General features: G+C 48.5%; 8 protein-coding genes across 8 annotated transcripts; 6 read left to right on the forward strand and 2 right to left on the reverse strand.

Moving 5' to 3' along the window:
* Nucleotides 1-1,759: 1,759 nt before the first annotated feature.
* NECHADRAFT_102284 (uncharacterized protein) lies at nt 1,760-3,962 on the forward strand. The gene is made up of 3 exons (XM_003039478.1): nt 1,760-2,014; nt 2,068-3,417; nt 3,577-3,962. The coding sequence occupies exons 1-3, from the start codon at nt 1,813-1,815 to the stop codon at nt 3,603-3,605; spliced, it is 1,581 nt and encodes a 526-aa protein (XP_003039524.1). The 5' UTR covers nt 1,760-1,812; the 3' UTR covers nt 3,606-3,962.
* Nucleotides 3,963-4,065: 103 nt separating this feature from the next.
* Nucleotides 4,066-5,832, reverse strand: NECHADRAFT_56014 (uncharacterized protein; the record flags this gene model as incomplete). The annotated part of the gene is made up of 5 exons (XM_003039488.1): nt 4,066-4,231; nt 4,296-4,932; nt 5,171-5,307; nt 5,391-5,426; nt 5,480-5,832. 5 exons carry the CDS (start codon nt 5,830-5,832, stop codon nt 4,066-4,068), a joined length of 1,329 nt encoding a protein of 442 aa, XP_003039534.1.
* Nucleotides 5,833-6,511: 679 nt separating this feature from the next.
* NECHADRAFT_105757 (uncharacterized protein) lies at nt 6,512-8,935 on the forward strand. Its single transcript, XM_003039479.1, has 6 exons — nt 6,512-6,972; nt 7,024-7,454; nt 7,532-7,587; nt 7,663-8,080; nt 8,125-8,138; nt 8,168-8,935. The coding sequence occupies exons 1-6, from the start codon at nt 6,910-6,912 to the stop codon at nt 8,749-8,751; spliced, it is 1,566 nt and encodes a 521-aa protein (XP_003039525.1). The 5' UTR covers nt 6,512-6,909; the 3' UTR covers nt 8,752-8,935.
* Nucleotides 8,936-9,510: 575 nt separating this feature from the next.
* NECHADRAFT_98311 (uncharacterized protein) lies at nt 9,511-10,590 on the forward strand (the record flags this gene model as incomplete). Its single annotated transcript, XM_003039480.1, has 5 exons — nt 9,511-9,544; nt 9,759-10,051; nt 10,103-10,255; nt 10,339-10,497; nt 10,534-10,590. The coding sequence occupies 5 exons, from the start codon at nt 9,511-9,513 to the stop codon at nt 10,588-10,590; spliced, it is 696 nt and encodes a 231-aa protein (XP_003039526.1).
* A 4,539-nt stretch (nt 10,591-15,129) lies between these two features.
* NECHADRAFT_17059 (uncharacterized protein) lies at nt 15,130-15,723 on the forward strand (the record flags this gene model as incomplete). Its single annotated transcript, XM_003039481.1, has 2 exons — nt 15,130-15,300; nt 15,373-15,723. Coding segments are annotated over 2 exons (522 nt in total), but the record flags the coding sequence as incomplete, so codon positions are not given.
* A 484-nt stretch (nt 15,724-16,207) lies between these two features.
* NECHADRAFT_55991 (uncharacterized protein) lies at nt 16,208-17,839 on the forward strand (the record flags this gene model as incomplete). Its single annotated transcript, XM_003039482.1, has 1 exon — nt 16,208-17,839. The coding sequence occupies one exon, from the start codon at nt 16,208-16,210 to the stop codon at nt 17,837-17,839; it is 1,632 nt and encodes a 543-aa protein (XP_003039528.1).
* Nucleotides 17,840-18,822: 983 nt separating this feature from the next.
* On the reverse strand, nt 18,823-20,047 carry NECHADRAFT_89104 (uncharacterized protein; the record flags this gene model as incomplete). The annotated part of the gene is made up of 3 exons (XM_003039489.1): nt 18,823-19,254; nt 19,318-19,482; nt 19,535-20,047. 3 exons carry the CDS (start codon nt 20,045-20,047, stop codon nt 18,823-18,825), a joined length of 1,110 nt encoding a protein of 369 aa, XP_003039535.1.
* Nucleotides 20,048-20,668: 621 nt separating this feature from the next.
* NECHADRAFT_56005 (uncharacterized protein) lies at nt 20,669-21,643 on the forward strand (the record flags this gene model as incomplete). Its single annotated transcript, XM_003039483.1, has 1 exon — nt 20,669-21,643. One exon carries the CDS (start codon nt 20,669-20,671, stop codon nt 21,641-21,643), a length of 975 nt encoding a protein of 324 aa, XP_003039529.1.
* Nucleotides 21,644-22,275: the final 632 nt, after the last annotated feature.

Genomic DNA, 22,275 nt, shown 5'->3' on the forward strand with positions numbered 1-22,275 from the left:
ATTAATATAAATTATAATTTAAATATCCTCTATAAATAAAAACTCTTATTATTTTAATTATTTAAGCTCCTATAAGGAAGCTAAGCCCCTATATATTATCTCTATACCTTATAATATTAATTATTACTTATATTTATAATAAAATTCTAACTAAGAAAATAATTTATTTAGATTTTATTATACTTTTTATAAAGCCTTATAATAAGAGGTAAATAATTCTTTAGTAATAGCCTATTACTTATTTAAATAATAAGTCTTATTAATAATATAAGATATTAATATTATTAATAAAAAGCCTTAAAAAGAAAAAAAGAAATTATATATAAGAATTTAAAGAGATACTTATTATATTATAAGGCTAACTTAGATAAATATATAAATTACATTTCTAAGAATCTAAGATTATTTTATAAATAATATCTTATTTTAAATAATAAAAATAAGGCATAACCTTAAAATTAAATTAATTAATACTAAAAGTAAAAATATAATAATTTCTAATAAAAGAAAAAATATTAGATTTTTTAATTATATAGCCTAATATCTTATTAATATTATAATAAAAATAATAATATAAATTAAAATTAATTACTTATAGGAAAAGTAGCTATAATTATAAAGAATAGCTTTAAGGATAAGATTAATAAGAGTGGAGATATTATATTATAGCCTAATTAAGTCCTAATTATATACCTTATATAGCCCTATAATACTTATTAATTAATAATAATAATAAGTAGCTTACTCTTATATATATAAGCTAATATATATAACTTATTATAAGAGTAATAAATACTTATAATTTATTTACTTAGGTCTTAGTAATCTACTTAATATATAAAATATATTTATTATATTTTCTTATATATTAATTACCTTAATTATTAATATAGCTTAGTTATATTTAATACCTTTAAGTATATTACTAGATATAACTTATATTATCCTTTAAGGCTATATAATATAATCCTCTGCTAATATAAACCTAGTATGATTAGCTTATCCCTTAGGAACCCCCATTGTGACGGCAGTCACAGCTGTGGGCACCTTAGCCACTGCGCCACGGGGCAAAAGATTGGGCCATAATCGCTATTGTAGCAATTACAGAAGGTGCTTCAACTGCCTATAGGGCTTCAATCGCTGCTCCGGGGGACCAAGCCGTAACACCCATGATCGTCACAATGGTGTGGAGGCCAAGCCGAGCAATTTATATTCTGGGAGATTGTAATAGAATCGGCGGCAAATACCCGTTGGCTCATGTGGGCCAAGGCCCAGGCGAGCCAACGGGTAATTCCTAAAGGTTTAGTTAATATGGGAGCACATGGTTTCTCTGGGTAAATAGCTTTGATCACGTGCAGAGAGTTCGCGGGGCTAGAGGTGTCCGGATGAATATTTATTGCAGTATCCGGATTATCTCTTATCCTATCTTATCAGACAACAGGGGTACCATGCTGTTTAACAGGGATAGCGTTCCATTTAAAACCGATGCGTACTAGTTCCTGGAAATTGACATGGGTGCTGTTCGTCCAAGGCGCGACCTTATTGGCTGAGTCCTGACGAACACAAGCGAAATCCGACACCCTAAACCCATCATTGATCATCATAGATTTAACTGGGGTTTGACAACCCGGCATCCCCGCCCCTCCTGTGGCTAGCGATAAAGTTATCTACCTTATCGACCTGTTTATGCAATTTCACATATTAAAGTGGAATTCTTAAAAACATATCAATCAATTCTTCTCCTCTCGCAAACTTGGCCATCCAGCATCTCCCCGCTTTCAGCATACCTCCATATCTACCTACTTTACAAACATGCAAGAGTCCAAACCTCCGCGAAGGTCCTTCAACGGCTGTGAAAGATGCCGCAAGCGGAGACAAAAATGCGGCGAGGAACGGCCGACATGTAAACGATGCCGTGATGCCAGGGCTTCATGCGTGTACGCACTCAATGTTCGATGGGGGGGCCGGAGCTTCCACCTCTCCCGATTCCGCCACTGTCAGGTCCAAAAACTCGGTAGGTGGCTGATGGACCATGTAAGGAACCTGCAGAGGCTGACTTGTGCACAGCCATGCCATCTGGGGGATTTGTCTATTCGGGCATCCGGTCTTCTAGTAGCCCCGATGGGGACGACATCGAGAGGCGCAACCCTGAACCTGTACTGAATGCACCGACGAGCCTCGGAGCACCCCAACCGTCCTTCCAACAATACCCCGACGTCGAGCCTGGCCTTTTGATCCTGCTCGATTACTTTGTTCATGTTGCCTCCGAGAGCATGTGCACACACCAACAAATCAGGTCCGAGTTGTGCCAGACTCTCATTCCAATGTCGCATACCGTACCCTCGCTGCTCAGCGCCATACTTTCTTATTCTGCCTCGCACAGGGTGGCCGATCCTCTAATCAGCACACATCAACAGGATAAGGTGCTTGCAGCTCGCTTGAAGCTGGAGAGCATCCACAGGCTGCGCAACGAAGTGGATGCTTCAGTCACAGGGGCACAAGGCACACTGGCGACCAGCCTAATGCTCCTCCAGTGCGTACTGGCTCATCAAAATGATGACTACAATGCCTGGAGATTGTTCTTGCATGGTGCAAGGACCGCCATGAAAGTGATAACCTCCGCACGACCTAAATCGGGATGGACCGCTCCAAACCCCTCGTTGCGATACTTGCAAGATCGATATCAGCTTTTTGAGCTCATTGCCATGCTGCCACCCTCTGGCTTCCCTGCCAGCATCACCTTGATGGATGAGTTGCCCAGCTCACCCCCTACAAGTGCCGATTGGCTAACAGCGACGTCTCCGCTGACCTTCTTCCTCGACAACTACGGATGTTCCACAGATGTACGCCGCCTTCTGCGCGGCATATCAGCCCTTGCTTGGGAGCGCCGCCAACTGAATACAAGGAGCGACCCAAACTGTTCCTCGCCGGCGTTGAACATGGCTGAACTCGACCAAAAGTCTAGAACCCTGGAGGCAGAACTCCTCTGCGTGATAAACCGCGATCAACAGCCACGACCCATCTTTTCCCCGGCAGTCCTGGATATTCTCACAGAAGAACAAATATTCGAATTCATTACCTGTAACCAGATATACGAGTACATGCTCCTGACTTTCCTACGCAAAGAAGTCATAGGTATGGCCACAGCAAGTGAAGAGGTACAAGGACCAATCCGCGAGATAATCAACCTTACTTCCCTGCTTCAGCCACTACATGGCCTCTCTCCAAGCACTGGGCTCAACACGGCGCTTTTCATTGCTGGTCGCCACGCCTTGCCATGCCATCAACCTGCAATCATGAATCATCTATCAGCATTCTTTTCCCGTACGCTCAATTACAACACGGTGCGTGCACAGGACGAATTGATGAAACACTGGTCCTCATCAAGTCGTTATTCTGAGTTGGAACCATCAGGAGGTATGTGTTTTATCTATCTGTGTCCCTGCGTTTCATACTCTAACCTCTTCCCATTACTTTTCAACTGACAAGATGTGCTACATAGAGCATGGGAGAACGGACTTTCTAGCATTTTGACAGTTTCATTCGTCCTCTTACTACCTACCGAAATCCATGTAGACAAACGATGCAGTAGTGCCCGTCTCTAGCTCTTCATCGTTCATCCTGGCGTAATAACGCCCCGAATTGCCAGGACAAGCCCTATCATCTAAGCGACGCTGTGAAGCGGCTACCCGAGAAAGGAACATGGTATGTTAGTCGCAGCCCCTGGGCCACATGACACTCTGCTTTGTGTGTCTTGCTCGAAGACGGGGGTTCACCAAGGGGCGTTTGCGAAGCCGAAGGATGCCGGTATTGGTGAGGTGTGGGATGGATGTGGACAGACACGTAAGGTGACCTGTTGAACACATAGCGAAGTCCCGAAACTTGGTCAGACGGTGTCTAACTTTATCACATTTCACCCATTTTATCCTATGGCGATGATATATACAGAAACTATGTGAATGAACCAAGGGGAAATGTATATAGAGCCACCCTGAAAGCTATCCCTTGCTGGACTGACTGTACCTTGTATCGAAAATGCACAAGGCACTACATTGTGTACTGTTGTTAGTCTGTCAAAGGTTCGAAGGTTATCTTGCAGCAAAGTCCTTCAGGCCTCGTTGTCATTATTTGGTCGTTGAACTCCATAGACGCTACCATGTCCTGAGCGGGTACTGTTCGCATCTTGGAGTAAATTGCATGGACAAGGGCTCTCATTTCTGCCATGGCCAGACTGCGAAGAGGAGGTGATTTAGCTCATCAATTCCCAGCCACATACTGAAGGACGGAGAACTCACTGCCTGCCAATGCAAGTGCGGGCGCCAGATCCAAATGCGAAAAACAAACGGCCTCTCTCAGAATCTCCGTCCGGGTTGAGCCATCGCTCAGGGACAAAGGCGTCGGCGTCCTGAAATACGTCATCGTCATATCGATGCGTCGTATACGACTGACAGCTCACAACTGTGCCGGCTGGAACGAAGTGGCCATCGATCTCCCGGCCACCAGCCGGCACATTTCGGGGAAGTGACTGCATTCCGGGAGCCCATAGTCGAAGTGCCTCCTGCAACATCGCATTAAGGTAAGGCAAGGTATCAAGCGGCTGCCCTGAACTTTTTCCGACAACAAGTTCTTCACGCAGTCGCTTCACTCTCTCTTGCTGGCTCGGCCGAGAGAGCTCCCAGAGCAGGAAGCAGAGCGTGTCACCGGTTGTGTCGATGCCCGCTGTGATGTGGTCGTAGCACTCAGATGCAATGGCATCCACCGGCATCTTCTTGTCGTGTAGCAGCCGAGCCATGAGGGAAAACTCGGAGTAATCAGTCTTGCTCATAGATGACCAGACATAGTCATCAATCGGCTTTCCCCCTTTTGTTGGCTTGTGGCTCAGGAATTTGTAGATTCGTTGGAGGAGGGGCCAGTAGCGTTCGAGAACGAGAGCTGGAGTGATGTGAGCTCAAGCGACTTGCTGGGAGGCTACAGTGCAGTTCATACTTTTGCGGCTATCATGATAAGACAGGAGATGGACCATCTCCCGCTGGTCACCTGGCTCAATGGACTTGGTACCGTGGGGATGGAAGAGCATGGCGGAGACACAATCGAGAGCGTACCCATGGAGTAGAAACTGTAATTAAGTCAATAAAGGGACGGGGAACTACCGGGTACAAGCCCGATCAACCTACATAGACGTCTGCCGATGCTGTTTTGCGGCATTCTGTGGCAAAAGCTTCGGCACGTTCCTTGATCACGTCAAGGATCGGCGACTTTAGGATGCTTGTGTTTGAGTATCGCTCCGAGAGTTGCTTTCGCTTCTCCCTGTGCTGTAGCCAGACTCGTCAGACCATTTTCCTTTCAACTGATTACCACTATAAGCCTTAGTCCTCATGGAGAACCCACACCCTACCTCTTTGTTGTCCAATGCAGTGAAAAGATTGCTGGGAGTCACAGTTAGCTGTAAGAGTTGCCCTGCTCTTAAGTCTGAACTTACGTGTGACCCTGAGCCTTAAAGAGCGAGTACATGTGATCCTTGGGTAAGCCAGTGCCGCCAGAAGAGTAAATCTGTTTCAAAGCTGAGGCACTAGCGAAGGACACTTCGTTAGGAGCGAGAAGAACCGTAGGGCCATATTTGAGGTGCAGATCATGTATCCACAGTCTCCGAGTTCCATGAAATTCGTGGTATTTGACAAACAGGCTCGTGAGTCTGAGGTACCAAGGTCCAGGTATGGCCCTCATGGGGCTAAAGGCAACGTGGTAGAAAACGATCGCTATCACCAGGACAGAGCCAAAGGCTACCAGAAGAAGACCTAACGTTTTGGACTGAAGGGCGAGTTCTGCGATCATTGCAGAGTTGTACTATGCGGGATTAAGAAGATGAAGAGAGAAAACCAAGGAAGCGCGGATCAAGACTTGTTATTCGAAGTTGCTTCACATAGATGAGAATGAGGTGGACTTTTATAACCAGCTCTGTTTTGCTGCCGCATGTGAAGCCAAAGTCAAGCTTGGTGTCAGCATTGTTCGCGACCCAAACAGAAAGGGAAGGATGAGGAGACGTCGCAGCCTGAATCCACTGGCTTTTACCAGGGCCAAACTGCCTGATTGCTCATAAGCCGTTTCATGCCGAGTGGCACCGGTGGAACGATCGGAATGGTTTTCATGATTGGCACGTTCGGGCGTCGGCCCGGCCTATCGGAGCATCAGCCTTCCTCTTATCACGACTTACTACTCCCGAATACCAACCAACAAGTCGCAATTGGATGGCTGGGGAACAGCTCCACCGAGCGATAAGCCAGCTTGGACGGGCCTTTCCCAAAGGGGCAAGTTGGGGAGATGGCGACGAGGTCTTTATCTTTGACATGATATCCCAACACTACCCCCAAAGGGGAAAGTTGGGGAGATGAACCCCGAGAAGTCTGTATCTATTCACGCTAGCTTGAAGGGGAAAGTTGGGGAGATGGAGACGCCAACAGAGCAGACCTACGCTCAGCTGTATCTAGCTGCCCCCTCTCTACCAATCGCTTCTCCTTCATATCGAGATGCCAGATCACAAGGCGACACCCAAGCTCCGGAGATGAGGGGTAAGGTTTGAAACTTCTGATTGGTTGCTAGCTTATCTTGAAAGGCAGCGTCTTGGTTACAATCCTAATCGGGGATGCCACCCAAGAAATCCGTGGCGTCCGCCCCATCCGCGAAAAACAGGACATCCAAGATGAAGGAGTGTGCTATCAACAAGACCTGAGCCTTAGACAAAGGCCATATATTGCTGTCATACCTCCCCCCATCAGGTCACGGCAACAAGGCGACAAGGTGCAATCTCTTCAATATTTAACTCTACCTTTACATTCATCTTATTCATCCTTCCTCTCTGTCTATCTTTGGTTCTCCTACACAGCGACCACCCCGTGGCTCTACCAGGTCAGAATGAAAGCACTGTCTGATGTCGAGTCCAAGGCCGCTGGCCACGACACTGGCTGCCAGCAGGCTGTGGATATCTCCTCCGGAAGCATGCTTGAAAATGTCTCGGCTTCCGCTCAGCATGACTGGGGACACACGAAACGCGGCCTTGCTCCTCGTCACGTACAGCTTATGGCCATTGGAGGCGCCATCGGAACTGGCCTTTTTGTCGGCATTGGTAGCGTTCTCCAGACCGCGGGACCTTTGTCACTGCTCCTTGGTTTCGTCTTCTGGAGCATTTTCTTCATATGGCCTCTCAATCTGTGCGTGGCTGAGATGAGCGCGTATCTGCCCGTCCGCGGTACTATTTTCGAGCTGGCAAGTCGCGTCATTGACCCAGCCTTTGGCTTTGCGATGGGATGGGCCTACTTTTACGCCAGTGTTATGCTTGTGTGCACCGAATATAGCGCGGTTGCCACTATCATTCAGTATTGGAATACCTCCATCAACCCGGCTGTCTGGATCGTTATCGCCATGGCTTTCTGTGTCATCGTCAATGTCTTTGGTGTCAAGTATGTTCCACCCATCCCAACAAGGACAACATCAGCCGCGGCGACTGAAATTATCCTTTTTTCCCCGTTCCCCACAGGTATTACGGTGAAACCGAGGTTATCGCCTCTTTTACAAAGATACTTCTTCTTGTCGGTCTTTGCATGCTTACTCTGGTAACCATGTGCGGCGGAAATCCAAAGCACGATGCCTTCGGCTTCCGCACATGAGGAAACGGTAATGCAATTCATCCATACTATACTACAGGGTCTACTGGCAACTTCCTTGGCTGGTGGGCTGTTGTCATCTATGCTGTCTTCAGCATTGCCGGTCCTGATATGATTGCACTCTCCTCCGGAGAGATTCAAAACCCCCGGCGGACTGTTCCAAGAGTCGCAAAACTCATCTTCTATCGCATTGTTGGCTTTTATGTCATCGGTGTGCTGGCCGTCGGCATCATCTGCGACTCGACGGACGAGAAGTTGCTCTCAGCTCAGTCGAGCAATGCCCCTGGCGTTGGGGCCTCCCCATGGGTGATTGGTATCCAAAATCTTGGCATCGCCGGCCTTCCGGATCTTATCAACGCCTTGGTGCTTTTGTCGGGCTGGTCCTGTGGTAACGCCTACGTCTATACTTCCACTAGGACATTGTACAGTCTTGCTCATGGCAAGTTGATCATCCGTCAAATTTCAGGGACATATCCAAACGTATCAGAGAGCTGACTAGCACTCAAAAGATGGGCACGCACCCAAGTTCCTCGAACGGTGCACTAGATCCGGCGTCCCGATTCATTCCGTTGTCGTCGTCACGGTTCTTTCGTGTCTTACCTTCCTTACTGTCTCGAATTCGACCTCGACAGTCTTCTTCTGGTTCGTGGGCTTGACCACTGCCGGAATTATTACAGTGTACACCGGCATGATCGTCGTATTCATTGGCTGGCATCGTGCATGCAAGGCCCAGGGGCTTCCGGGGGATTCGCTTCCCTACAGGGCCCCTCTCTCCCCTTGGATTGCCTACTGGGTATTGGGTTTTGGCCTTGTCACCATCTTATTCTTAGGCTGGGACGCCTTCAGACCGTTCAGCGCCGAGAAATTCGTCACGAGTTACTTCTGTCCCGTCTACTTCTGTTGTCTTTTTATCTTTTGGAAGATTTTCAAGCGAACTAAGCTGGTGCGTCCACTTGAAGCTGATCTTGTAACGGGCAAGAAGGAGATCGACGACGAATGTGCCATCTGGGAGGAAGGTGGTCTTGAGGAGAACTATAGGAGGAGGTTATCGGAAATGTCATTCATTCAGCGCTGCTGGGAGAGGCTGTGGTAGAGACACTAAGAAGTAGGATATATTTCCATTATTGCTATGGATATAGGTACCACTGCGCCACGGGGCAGCAAAGGGGTTTTGCCTGTGTACGGCAGCTTTTATAAGTGCATTTATATGATAAGATAGTAACTTAAGACTCGGGCTTGAGCGGCAAGGCATTAGCTGTAACCAAGCGCTCTAGAAACGTTTCCCGCTTTGATAATGTTTTGAGAAGTGATGCTGATAAAAATATGAACGCTTTCGCATGTAGAAAGGACCCCTACTGCCGTTATACTCCTGATACCCACACTACAACATACATATAGGCCAATTTTAACGGTAGTATGAGTGTTCTGAGAAATCAATTACTATAGCTTGCCTCTACTCGCAGAGTGGCACTGTTTGACTACCATGGACCGTATAGTCAAGCATAACCCTCACAGCACGCGGCTCAGTCATGGATGAGATTCACCTAGGAAGGGAGCAGTGCTAGCATCACTTTTGTAGGTCTCCTCAACAGAGTTGCCTATTCTTTGTTCAAGACCTCCACGATATCGATGTAGAGTGTGAGAATGTTAGTCTTTTTCATTGTATGATTCCTACATCAATGTTATGTCTCATCTTCTCCATCCGCCTAGATGACAATATCCTTAGGCAGATCTTCTATTTCCTTAAAGAACCGCCTAATAGCTTTACCGCTATACCGCATGCTAAGATATATTAAAATAAACGTCGTCTGAGGCCACTTCTAAATAACGTATTTCATATATTTTATATTGTATGCTTAGTCCAAATAGCCTAGTGCCTATGCTCCGTATATAGAAAACTGCATTCCGTAATAATAACCGGGATGCCCTACTACAGCTAATCTAGCTCGGTAGTAAGCATTGCCGCAATAATATCGCCTAGAAAGGCAAATATTAGGGTTAAATATACAGAGGTGATTCCTATATTAGACTTATATAGGGCCTTAAGCTCGGGGCTAGTTTAAGAGGTATACTCTAGCTTAAGGCGATCAGAGGCTATAGAGTATATTTCCAAGCGTCTTCCCATCAGGATAGGCAATTTAATGCCCCTCGCCTACAGGGGTTACGCTACAGCCATTACAATAAGCGCTACTTATACAACTACTCCTCCCACCATATCCTTCTACTCTGCTATGGACCACTTCCACGGCCCAGCGTCAACCGACAGGAAGCTACACTATAGCGTGACTAACACTAGAGATACGCGATCATTCGCCACGAGGAGGGTTCAAGTCAAGCAGAAACAATCAAACGGGAGATTTCATGCCTATATGGAGCTACTAGCTGATTTCCACGTCAAAGATCCTTCAACCCTAGCCTATTCAAAGTCACCAAGCTTCATCTAGCCCAAACCCGAGGACTCTCCCGACAGCAAGACACAAGTAAGTCGCTTGCTGGAGAAGGGAATAAACACCAAGCAACAAGGGGACCAGTACTTGAAGTCCTTTGGCATATCTGACAACTTTTTAACAATCGATACTATGTGGATAGAGTGTCTAGTCAAAACCTTGCGGGGGCTACAATAAAAACCATCACGACTCAAGACAACCGACACATTATAGACAAGGTATCTACTAAGTAGCAATACGCTAAGGGGGAGTTTAAAACACCACCCGAGAATATAGCTATCCTCTCCTTCTTAATAGACGGTAGCCTCTCATTCCTGCCATTAAGTCATAATCATCTATGGTTCGACGACATCACGGCTTGCTCAACGCTAGATTTTACCCTACGCATCTTCGTTACAGACGTGAAGATAAACGAATAGCACTTACAGGAACGCAGAACTTTGCGAGGTAACAGCGGCCAGACTTTCCCTAAGGCCAAACTTTAGGACAAGCAGGGGAACTTAGCAGCGTCAACAAGCCAACAGTCTATCATAAGGTTCAGGAAAGAGATTCATCCATCAAAGTTATAAATGGACTGGACTAAGCTGTGCGTTTTGGCACGGTTCTTGAAAGAGCTGTTTAGTTAGCAACATCGGGCATCACTAGCGATCTATATAAGACATGAACATAGTCAGAACTAGTTCATAAAAAGGAGAAGGTTTGGTTTGGAATCTCAATAATTACAGCCTCTCGTTTCCTCACTATTACTATTTTGGCCATTTTACGCCTCTGGAAGCTTTAGTGGCTCATCGACTATTCTCCCCTCATATGGGTCCCCTTCCATGACATGCAACTCGCGCCTCATCGACCGGGATACTGGATAAAGAGGAACAAAAAGCCACCCTGGCCGCTTGGCAAGCCGGAAAAGAGGATATGATACGTTTTTCCCCCGCTTGTTCAACTCTTCAAAAACCGCGAAATATCGTTTGCAACTTTATTCTCGCAGCGCCGACCCAATTGTTCTTGTCGAAGATGTCCGAGCAGCAACCCGCTCATAATATCCTGCAGCCGTCGCAGCAGGTGCACCTCCCGTGGAGCCTGACAGTGGCCTACTGCCAGGCCAACACTGGATACAGTCGAAGCCTATAACATAAACCTACATAAAAGACCCCGTTGGTTACTGTAGGCAATGACTGACGTGGTTGTGACTCGTGAGCCTCAGCTAGTTGACGATGACACTGACTCTGCGCCGGGTGATAACGCCGGCTCTACCGTCTCGCTGTCATCTAGCATTCTTGAGACCAGAGAGATCAATGGAAGGTGGTATCACGGTGAGGAAGGAAATGCCCAATACTGATGACTAGAGTGACCGCACAGTCCCAAATGTCGGTGATATTAACTGGTAAAATAGCGTCTCGAACGACGATCAATCCAAGGAGGCTTTGGACATCAAGTAGGCTCTAAGTCAGAAGTCATGAAAGCTGACTGACATTGTTTGTAGCCATCATGTCATGACGTTTATGTACAGTGAAAAGCTCTTTAGAGCTCCGTTGAAGGAGGATGTTCAGGTTTGTCTCTAGGTCAGCCCTCGAGAGAAACTGAGCTGCCTGCTTACTATGTGATTCACGAGTAGACGGCGGTGGACATCGGCACCGGCACAGGTACAAAGACTTTGAATGATATCTCACCAATCCAGCCAAGCTGGATGCCTGCAAACTTGGAGTGGTAAGCTGTGAAATTATCCCTTCTATCCGAATCTAAGGATAACGGTCAATCACCTATTTGTCGGCCAAATGGATGGCTGCACTCAAGAATAGAACTTCAAAGGTAACTCCCTCGATTACGTGCACATGCACTTCTTGGTCGGCAGCATCGTTAACTGGCCGACACTATATAGGCAAGCCTATAGATGCCTCATGCCCGGTGGATACATCGAAAGCCATGAGGCGTCACAAAATAATGACAGCGATGACGGATCAATCCTTGAGAAGAGTGCCATGGGTCAGTAGGGTACTTTGATGTTTATTGCAAACCTGCTAGGCTGGTCTAAGGAGAAAATTGACATCTTTAGCGTACACTATCGACATGAGATTCGGTTCAAGAAGATCCATGGCCATTCTTTGTAGAAGGTCGCCTGGGCTCGAAAGCCTCCCGACTCTTGATACAATGGGGCTGAAAGATGTGCCCTGGCTCGGCCCGAGACATAGACAGTGATGGGTCTGGATAAAAACGGGTATCTAGAGGACTTAAATTTGCCTAGACCTAGGATTATCGCTGTGCCATCTTACCTGTGGGGGAGGTTGCCTTGTTTGTCCTTATAGTGCGCCGCATACTGTGCGTTAGGAATGGGCTCTTTGACTGTTGCTCACTGGTTGTTGTTTGTGAGACACTCACATTAGCTGGTTCAAAGGCGTTCATCCTCTTGTTTTTAACCGGGTGACTGTGGAGGAAGCCGAGTCTGACATGCTTATGGTCTTATGATGTTTATTCCTTTGTGCGTTCCCGCGCGCCGTTATAAATTACCCGGTTATCCACATGAATGGTCTTTGTGCTCGCTAGACCGGCACGGTTTGTTCTTGCTAGACTTGCTTAGTCTCTTTTGTAAGGGCTTTTGATATATCGTTTAAAGCATCCTATATCATGAGTTCGTGCTGGGATGTGGCAGCTCTGTCCACCCTAGGTACTACGAGTTTGACAACCGTCCCATCCCATTCATGCACACTGTTGGGCAACGAAGAGATCTAGCAGACAAGGTCTGCAAAGTGGCAATTCATCCTCTTCTTCGAAAGCACATCGACGGAAAACATATCAGACATTCCTTGTTAGAATCGGCGGCTGTTCTCGACGTCGATCTCGTCAAGGCTTGGAAACGGCGGGCAGATTAGGCTTCAGAGGCCGAGCGGGAATATTGGAGTGGCTTTTACGGAGAACTGCTACAGATCTTCTTCGCACCGGAGATGGATGGCACAACTTCTCAGCGCGAGAGAGATATGCAAAACTCCAGACCCTTTGGGGATTCCAGATGCTGGATGCCGAACTCATCGCCACGCTCATTGCTCTTCTGCCCACCATGGACTATTTCAGCCTTTAATAAGGGCCTAACTCACCTATACAGTTTTGTTTATCTTCTATCCGGGCTCTCTGAGTCAGAAATTTGCCAAGGTTGAACACTCTCGATACAGAACCCCATCGAGATACTATCGTGACTTTGGCAGCTAGCTTGGGAACACTGAACACCCACTCCATTTCGTTGTTGAACTCGCACCAGACGAGCCAGTTGCCCAATCTTGCTACACTCTGTATCACTGACGTAGTTTATAAGAAGAAGAAACTCGAAAGTTTACTGACCTGGTGCACTGGGAACCCTCGTACATTCAAGTATGAAGCACGTTGGCGCGATATCTCGTTTGCTTTCAGGAAAGCGGCCGGCGACTTATACGAAGCTCCTCATTTCGGTGCTGCAGATGCTACTAGGGCGTTGGAGCATTACCGAGCAACACTTGAGACGTTCCATCTGGACATGCGGCTGTCTCCAACTTTGCTCCGACCGGCTTTGATGTATAACGAAGTGTACGACGCCGCCAACTTCACTCTCGGCGACTTTAAGTGCTTACAGGAGATCTTTCTTAGCACAGACGGCAACATTCGTGGCCCGAATGCACGATGATCTCTCTCAGGTTGAAGGCACTCAGACGAGTACCTCTGCAAGGATGCCTTCGTCTCTCGTGTCACTGCACCTAGCCAAGGTCATTGGCACAAGGGTTCAAGACTGTCAAGATGGTCTGATTGGGCTGGCAAAGGAGAAGGATCATCGGCCAGGATTTTTTCCTCCTCTAAGACAAGTTGGGATTGAGTCAGAATAGCAGCTGGATGAGGTAGTTGGTCAGATTATAGCTGGAGCCAGCATCAACTTTGTGTACGAGAGCTAGCCCAATAGGAAAGACAGGACAGCCAGGTAGATGCAGGCGAAGGAATGATAGAGCAGAGTGTTGAACTAGATGCACAGAGTAACTGACCATCACGGTTCAATAATACCGGCCTTTTCATCCTTAGATTCCGCTGTTCCTATTCCGACTGGCAGGGCGGATTGAATGAATGAAATTTATTCCGCCCGGGAGGACTAACCTCAATGCTCGGCCGGCGCGGGCTTAACCGAGGCGGCTGCTTTCCGCTGAGTCAGAGTCTTTCTGTCGGGCTTCCCCGCCTGGCCTCTGCCATGGCCGTGACAGTCCAACTCTATCACAATTTCCCAACCTCCCCCCTTAAATCGCTCAAAGTGACGAGACTCACCCATTGTAGAGGCAACAGTTGCGAAATACATCCCAACTACTAATACTCCGTACTGTCCCAGAGTCATGGCCCAGATGGACTCCGATGTGGCCGCTTTGCATAACCCGTCGGAAGCCTTGAGGAGAAAGCGCGAGCGGGACAAGCAGAACCAGCGAAGAAAGCGACACCGTGATCGGGAATACATCCAGACGCTTTTAGCTCATATCGCCCATCTTGAACAAGAGATCGGGAGATCTGAAGCACATGGCCGGGCTAGAAGTCGCGGTCACCACCACGGCCGGCCACTGCGCGACAGCTTTCCCGAAGGCACTGCTTTCCAGGAAGGCTGTAGCAGCGACACGCAGTCCCCCCAGCGATTGAACGTTGCTGTACAGACGAGAGACGGCCTACATAACAACCTAGCCCACAATTCGGAACAAGACCCTATGACTGATTCGGGATCAGGGACGGCACAATGCTCGGATTTTGCAGCTTCGCCACTCTCGGACAACACACGAAGACCTGGCATTCTCGCTACAACTGGTGAAGGGTCCATGAATGAATGCCGGGTTGTCCTCACCACGCGATCGCACCACAACGGCTGTAGCAAACCTCAAAACTCAGTCACCAACGCCGTTGTCCCATTGAGGTCATTGGATATGCTTCTAGAAACACCACAGTGGCAGAGACTGCCGATCATCAGCTTCTTGCCGCCCCAGGTGCCACAACTGTTGATCCGCAGCGAGTCTTTTGGCGCATTGTTAGCACATGTGCGCAGCAATCCAGACAAACTGTCATCTGCTCCAGAAACACCCAAGGCGGTGGATCTCCTATTCGGCGGATCCAGCAATCTACTTGCGAACGCTGTCTCGGAAGAAGCAGGGCCATATGCACTTTTGCCGCCCGAGAAGTTCGCTATAAGTTGGTTGAGCTACCTTTTCCTAAGGGTATGGCCATCCCAGTACTATTGCATACGCCAGCAAGACATAGGACAAAAGACATGCTCACGCGACAGACAGTGGCTTGCGACTCCTTCGCCGACAAGCTTCTCCTTAATGCCAGAGTTTTACCGGCCCACAGCGAGTCAGCTTCTCGTAGAACATCCAATCTGCATTGACCTTATCCTCTGGCCGTCAATGAGGTCTCGACTGGCAACAAACTGGAAGGATTATGACCTGGAAGCGGTGTTTGGTCTCCTGGGGTGCACATGTCGTCTACGCGGGGTGTTTAATGGAAAGTTCATCACTAGAGAGGCGGATGGGGAACCACAGGTTGATCAATCTTTCTTGCGTCTCTTTACAAGAAAGAGCGCATGGGGCTTGCTGGAGAAGTTCTGGGTCGAATACCCCGAGTTGGTCCAAGACTTGGATCCGGATGTTCTTATCAGGGAGGAGCACTTGTTGCCCATGTGACTCGTAGACTTAGAGACTCCATTACGCAAATTACAAGATAATGTCATGCAAAAAAGGGTCGCTATCAGAATGCCGGTGACTGGACTTTCCCGAGCCCGAATCTCCAAGATGAGCCAACGGATACGAAAGTCTTCAGGGAGCTAGAAAGCCCGCTACCAGCCAAGATGGAGCGGGCCAGGTAAATTAGCCCCACGTTGGTGAGTCGCCTCGAAGCTGGGCGAGTCAGCGTTTCTCCACTCCCTATTCATATGACAAAGCCCTTGTAAAAGTGTCTTTTTGGTAATTACCCCGATGCTCCAGGTTGAATGGTGTGGGACTGCACCAGCAATCGTTGACAGTTTTGTCTCCCCACGGTAACTTCGTCATTACAGTACAAATATAACGCTTGCGGTCCTCCTAAGCACTCAATGGTCTCTCTACCTTGTCCACCATCCTCGTCATGATGCTGAAAGCGCACTTTTCTATTTATTTGCATAGCTTGGCTGCTTGGAGCTGGCTAGCTCTTGCAGCACCGCTGCTAGAGCACGATTACAAACCCATAGCCTGGACGAGAAACGGCCCAGTCGTGGGAGTTTACCACCGTCCTCAGCAACAAGAGCACTTTCTGGGAATTCCTTACGCAGAGCCACCGACAGGAGAACGTCGCTTCACTCGACCAGAGCCTTGGGCAAAGAAATGGTCAAAGCCGTTCCCTGCTGGGAATTACGGGCCCTTCTGCTACGGTAGAAGCCTGAATCTGACAGGATTCGACGAAAAGGACTTCGTTTATCCCCAGAGCGAAGACTGCTTGACCATCAACGTTGTGCGGCCTTCTGGATGCGAAACCCCCCCAGGCGTACCTGTCTTGGTATGGATTTACGGAGGGGGGTTCCAGGAGGGTGGTAGTGGTGATCAGCGTTACAACATGTCCGATATCGTACAGTCGTCTGTCGAGATGGGTTCCCCCATCATTGGGGTCAGCCTCAACTATCGCACGTCCATTTTCGGGTTTATCGCCGGCAAGCCTTTCCGGGACCAATCGCGTGTCAATCTTGGTATCCAGGACCAGCGTCTTGCCCTCCAGTGGATCCAGGACAACATCCACGCGTTCGGAGGTGATCCGCGTCGCGTCACCATATCTGGCGAATCAGCCGGTGCACTCTCTGTCGGATTCCACCTTCTGGCAAACAACGGACGCGACGAAGGTCTTTTCAGTGGCGCCATTGCTGAGAGTGGGGGTCCATTCTATCACCTGCCGTTTGCCTCCACGGAAACCCAAGATGACATGTTGGAATCACTTCTGGAGAGTACGGGTTGCATTAACAGCACTTCGTCATTGTCTTGTCTGCAGACCATCCCTCCCCAGGCTCTCCTTGACGCCTCAGGAACTACGAATTGGAACCCGATTGTCGACCATGTGCTGCTTGAGCGGCTGAACTCTGAGGCGCTTCACACCGGCATGTTTGTTCGTGTTCCCCTTCTGATTGGCTCCAACACCAATGAGGGCACGCCATTCGTGCCTGACTTCTCACCCGGTGGCACCAACAACTCGACGGATTTTGCGACTGCTTTACGAAACTTTCTGCAAGGGGGTTCACTATCAGCCCACACCATGCAACAGTTTGAGGAACTCTACCTCCATTCTGACGCCTCGACAGTCAAGAAAGATCTTGGTACTGTTCTCATGGACCCTGGAGCTCCTCGCGGTGCTCTATACGGCCGGATTTCGTTACTTCTTGGGGATTTGGTCATGTCCGCCGGCCGTCGAATCTCCGCCGAGGCATGGGCGAGACACGGCGCAGAGACATATAGTTATCGGTTCGACACCGTTCCTTCTGGCCTGTCTCCTCAGATATACGGGGCGGCCCACTTCCAAGAAGTTGCGTTTGTGTTCGGCAACGTCGATGGAGGAGGATATGATTACAATCCGTTCAATGTTTCAACATCCGTCTTGCGTGCCAAGTATCAGAATCTAAGTCAGGCGATGAGACGCATGTGGATTAACTTTGTCAACACTGGTACCCCAAATTCAGTTCGAGGTTTGTTCCTATTGGCTCTGAAACCGTACTTGCATCAGAGGCTGACACATCGCTAGGGTCAGATAAAGAGGTCTTCTGGCCCAAGTACGACTTATCAAACCCCCAGAGCATCGTTTTCAACGCGCAAGAGGGAATACACATAGAGCCTGATACTTTTAGAGCTCGGGGTATCTCTCTGATACGAAACTCTGCGCATGCGATGGGTAGGTAAATATGGAGAGACTGGCAGTCTCACTTCCACGTTTTGACTGTAGTCGTCGATGCAGCACTGCGTTGCCATAGAGCCAGAGTCATCGTGTTTTACATGTATTGGTAAACGCGTTACTAGTGTAGTGATAATAAAGTAGCTACTTCCAACTGGAGGTAGAGTTGAAGAGGGCTAATACCAAGGCATAAAACATTGCTTTTTAGGTTACCCATGAGTTCTTCTCTCCATACAAATTATTACTATCAGGATTGCCCACAACCGCCAGTCAGAAGTCACTATACCGCTAAAATTACCCATGGGTACCCATTTTAATACCCTACCTAATACCTGCAGGGCCACATTCTATGAATGAATCCAAACTGAGGAAGAAGGTAGGGATAAGACGGGGCCTTTATCGTTCCTTGAGAAGAGGTTAATTGGCTCCTTGGAAAACATTTGTCTTTGCAAGCAAGCTAAGCATGATATTTAACCTACAATTAGAAGCTCTGACCAATCAAGATTACTGCGTTACGCGGCACTGTGTTGTTTTAAAGTTCCAACATTGTATTTCAAAAGGTGTTCTTTACTATTAAGGCCGGCTCCTTGAGAAAAGATGACCACACGATGGAGATCATAACGAATGACCCCAGAATGAGCAAGCTAAAATGATCACGAAGTCGCGAAGACCTCATAATTCTTGTTTATAAGCTATTGTAAGAGAATGACAATGGGGGTTTAGTGCGATGGTAGGAATGCATCTCCATTCATGATTGCACGGTGATGGGGGTTTGGCAAGTACACACTGCAAGCGGCTCAGGCCTTTATCCAGCACCCCCATGTAAGCCCACAGTCTCACTCCCAGCTCTCCTTGATATTGAACTGCTCCCAGAGCCCCGAACTATGCCCCAAGGAGACATCATTTAACGTACCGCTGACGTTACCAATGAACCGTTCATACACCTGCCCAATGCTAGTCGCAAGGACCAAGTTGTTCATATGGACCAGCAGCTTTTCTCCCTTCGGCAGAGCGATCTCAATGGAGTATCCGGAGGGTGATCCAGTCGATACCACAGGTGGATAGGTTGAGTTGTCTCCAGTTGGACGCACCTTAAGACCCGAGCACTGATGCGTCAACACCTTCCCGGCCTTGGAAACATAAGCAGACACGTATTCGGTTTCGTGGGTGTCAAGCGTGTCAAACCAAACGATGGAGTAATCTCCAAGGCGAGCATGGCCCCAATACCACGAGCCCACACTGTCGTAAAATGGGCGCGAACCCCAGTTCTATGGCAGGTCAATCAACTGCAGCATGTGAATGCCGGTATACATCGGATGAGATTGACTAACCTTATCGTGGTAGCCGTAGCCCGTGAACGACATGTGGTGATCTCCAATTTGAAATTTGACTTCACCCTCAGCATCGGGCATTGCGTTAGCCCACCCAACTCCAGGCACGACCTCCTCAGAGAGGCCCCGAGTCGCCGGTCCACAGGGGTAGTGTGCAGGAGCAACCTGGATGAGACATCAGCGTCATGGCCATTATCAAGAGAATGGAGTTACAAACCGATTTCAGCTTAATGTAACCTTTGTATCCGAGGCTGGCGTTATTGGCCGCAATCCTATAATGATCCAGAGTTGGGGATCCCTGCCAGCTGAAGCCCGTGCCCTCCCAGGAACCTGAAGAGCCATCGCCGACCGTTCGGACCTGGCTATCCTGGGCTGGGATTATCGACACGAACCTGGTGCCGTTGGGGAAGACGCCAGATACGTGGACAAAGTTCAAGGTGTCCAGCTCAGGAAGAAAGGCGAGGGCCGTTTTCGGAGCGGTGTAAAAGGCAACCGTCAAGGACTGCGAAGCATCCTTGGCGACGACGTCAAAGTACCACCAGTCGAAGGTGGTGCTGTTGATGGGTATAACCTTCGGTCCGTCAAATGGCTTGCCAGATGACATCATCTCAACAGCGCTTTGGCCCTTGGTGACGGTGCCATGCTCAATGTGTAAACTCGAGCCATAGACGCTGCTAAGCGATCGCGCAGTTGCGAGGCCTACAGCCGCGAGGAAGCAAAGCCTAAGCATGATGAAATAAGAGACAAGATGGTCAGAGAACAGTTGTGATAATGGGTGACGACGATGGTTTCTTAGACTGGAGATAGTTTTGTCTTGAATGACTATGACTTTATATATTCGGCTGTCCTTGGAGCAGCTAGAAACATCCGGAATGCAAGGAGTTATGACATTCGATATGCTCACGCGTTTGTAATATCAAGCTTGAACCCTTGCGACATGACACGGCAAATGAGTGTCAGACTTTTCCTACAAACAACTTCAGCTTCGCTGGGAATATCGCACCCCCCCTGCAGGCGAGTCAGCGGCGAGTCACCATGACTCTCACTAGCCGGACTCCACAAAATTAACTTCCTTCGGATCGGACGGCTGCCAACGTAGCAGTTAGGAGTTGGCTTGCTGGTTGGTAAGTTCGCGAGACCTCGGCAAATATTCCCCATGGTCCACAGGTTCGGTATCGGCATTTGTTATGGAAGCATCGAGGCACCGATCAAACGATAGCACATGTTCAGTGCGTGATTTTATTTATATGCTGTGCCATCCACAAGGTCGGATCCCCGGTCAGCATAGAAGCTAGGCAACCTAAATCCCAGAACTCATTCTTTCCATGTCACTCTAGACAACTTGAACACCATGCCGACAAGCTTGAGATACGATCCGGAGTATCTCGCGTGGCGCTCAGCGCAAAACCTTGGACCGCCACCACGCTTCGCCAATGTATTTGACCTACGAGAGTACGTCAATCGCCGCATGACGGCCGTCCATGCGCAGTATCCTTTACACTCAAGGGTTGAGCAGAAGCATTACAGCGTCACAAGCTATGACGGCGCTCAGATATCAGTAGTCCGCTTCGCAACTGCTTCCCACTACGACCAAGACTCGGCTCAGCCTGCTATTGTCTACGGCTTCGGCGGCGGCACTGTTTCAGGTAGCGTACAGATTTTTGCGCCCGAGATTGCAGACTACGTCGCAGAATCTTGCGTCCAGTTCTTCGCGGTTGGCTATCGACTGGCTCCCGAGCACCCAGCGCCGACCGCCGTTGAGGATTTCTTCGCTGCCGTGAAATGGCTATCAGAGTGCGCCAAGGAGCTCTCCGTGGACGCTGAACGTATCGGCGTCATGGGAAACTCGGCAGGAGGAGGCATTGCGGCCGGAGCGGCTTTACTCGCCCGGGATCGAAAGCTTCTGCCCCAGGTGGCAAAGCAAATCTTGATTTACCCCATGCTCGATGATCGCAGCCTTTCACGCGTCACATCCGACTCGCCCCTGACACCATTTCTTACTTGGAACTGGGAGGAGAGCCATCTCTGTTGGGTCGCGTACCTTGGCGGGACACGGACCGCAAACCCAGAAGAAGACGTCAGCCCCTATGCTGTCCCAGCGAGACACAAGAGCCTTGCCGGTCTCCCTAGCACATATATCGATATCGGAAATCTAGACTTATTTCGAGACGAGGTGATGGACTACGTGGCGAGGATGGCTGCTGAAAATATCGACGTGGAGTTCCACCTGATCCCCGGAGTACCACATACCTTTGACTATGCCTTCTCGACCAGTAAAGCCAGGGAAGCAAAGAGAGCACGCGTCAAGGCTTTACAGAGTTTCTGAGGCTTGCCGGCGTAGAGGATTTCCCAGAAGCGCCCTCTCAAGGGCCCGCACTCACACCCATATTTAGGTTTAGTCGCTGGAAAGAAGTAGTAGATTCCACATCTTTAGAGGCATATCTATTAAGCGTTTCCCTTAGTATCTAGCTTTTCAAAATAGAAACCGCTGTCGATTCTTCCTCCATCCACGCCTATTCCGGGATGATGTCAATAAGCGCTGTGGTAGACTTGGCCCGAGAGTGTTATGATTATGTATCGGTAGGTCTCACAGCTAGGTAATACTATCAGCACTGCTCGGGGTTCATTCTCTTCCACAAACCAATGACTCGATGGCTCCGGTCGCACAGGGCCAGTTGTTTCAGTCTAGTTCCGCACAGCCGGAGGCGCAGTCCAAACGATCATTCAATATAGCTCAGGATGGCGGCAACGCCTTTATCATCAGATTACCTCATGACAATTGTTGTCTTAGCACTTTACTGCTTGTAATTATTAATCAGACTTCCAATCTATCGACTGCTCCTTTAAGTCATGCTGACAATTGCACAGTCGCTGGACCTCAGTACATATCTCCATAATCCTACTACTACTATTCATCAGGGTATAAAGCTTCTTACATTAGCACGATCTTCCTAATTA

Source organism: Fusarium vanettenii (genome assembly GCF_000151355.1).
Source record: "Fusarium vanettenii 77-13-4 unplaced genomic scaffold NECHAsca_97_unmapped, whole genome shotgun sequence".
Taxonomy (NCBI): Eukaryota; Fungi; Ascomycota; class Sordariomycetes; order Hypocreales; family Nectriaceae; genus Fusarium; species Fusarium vanettenii.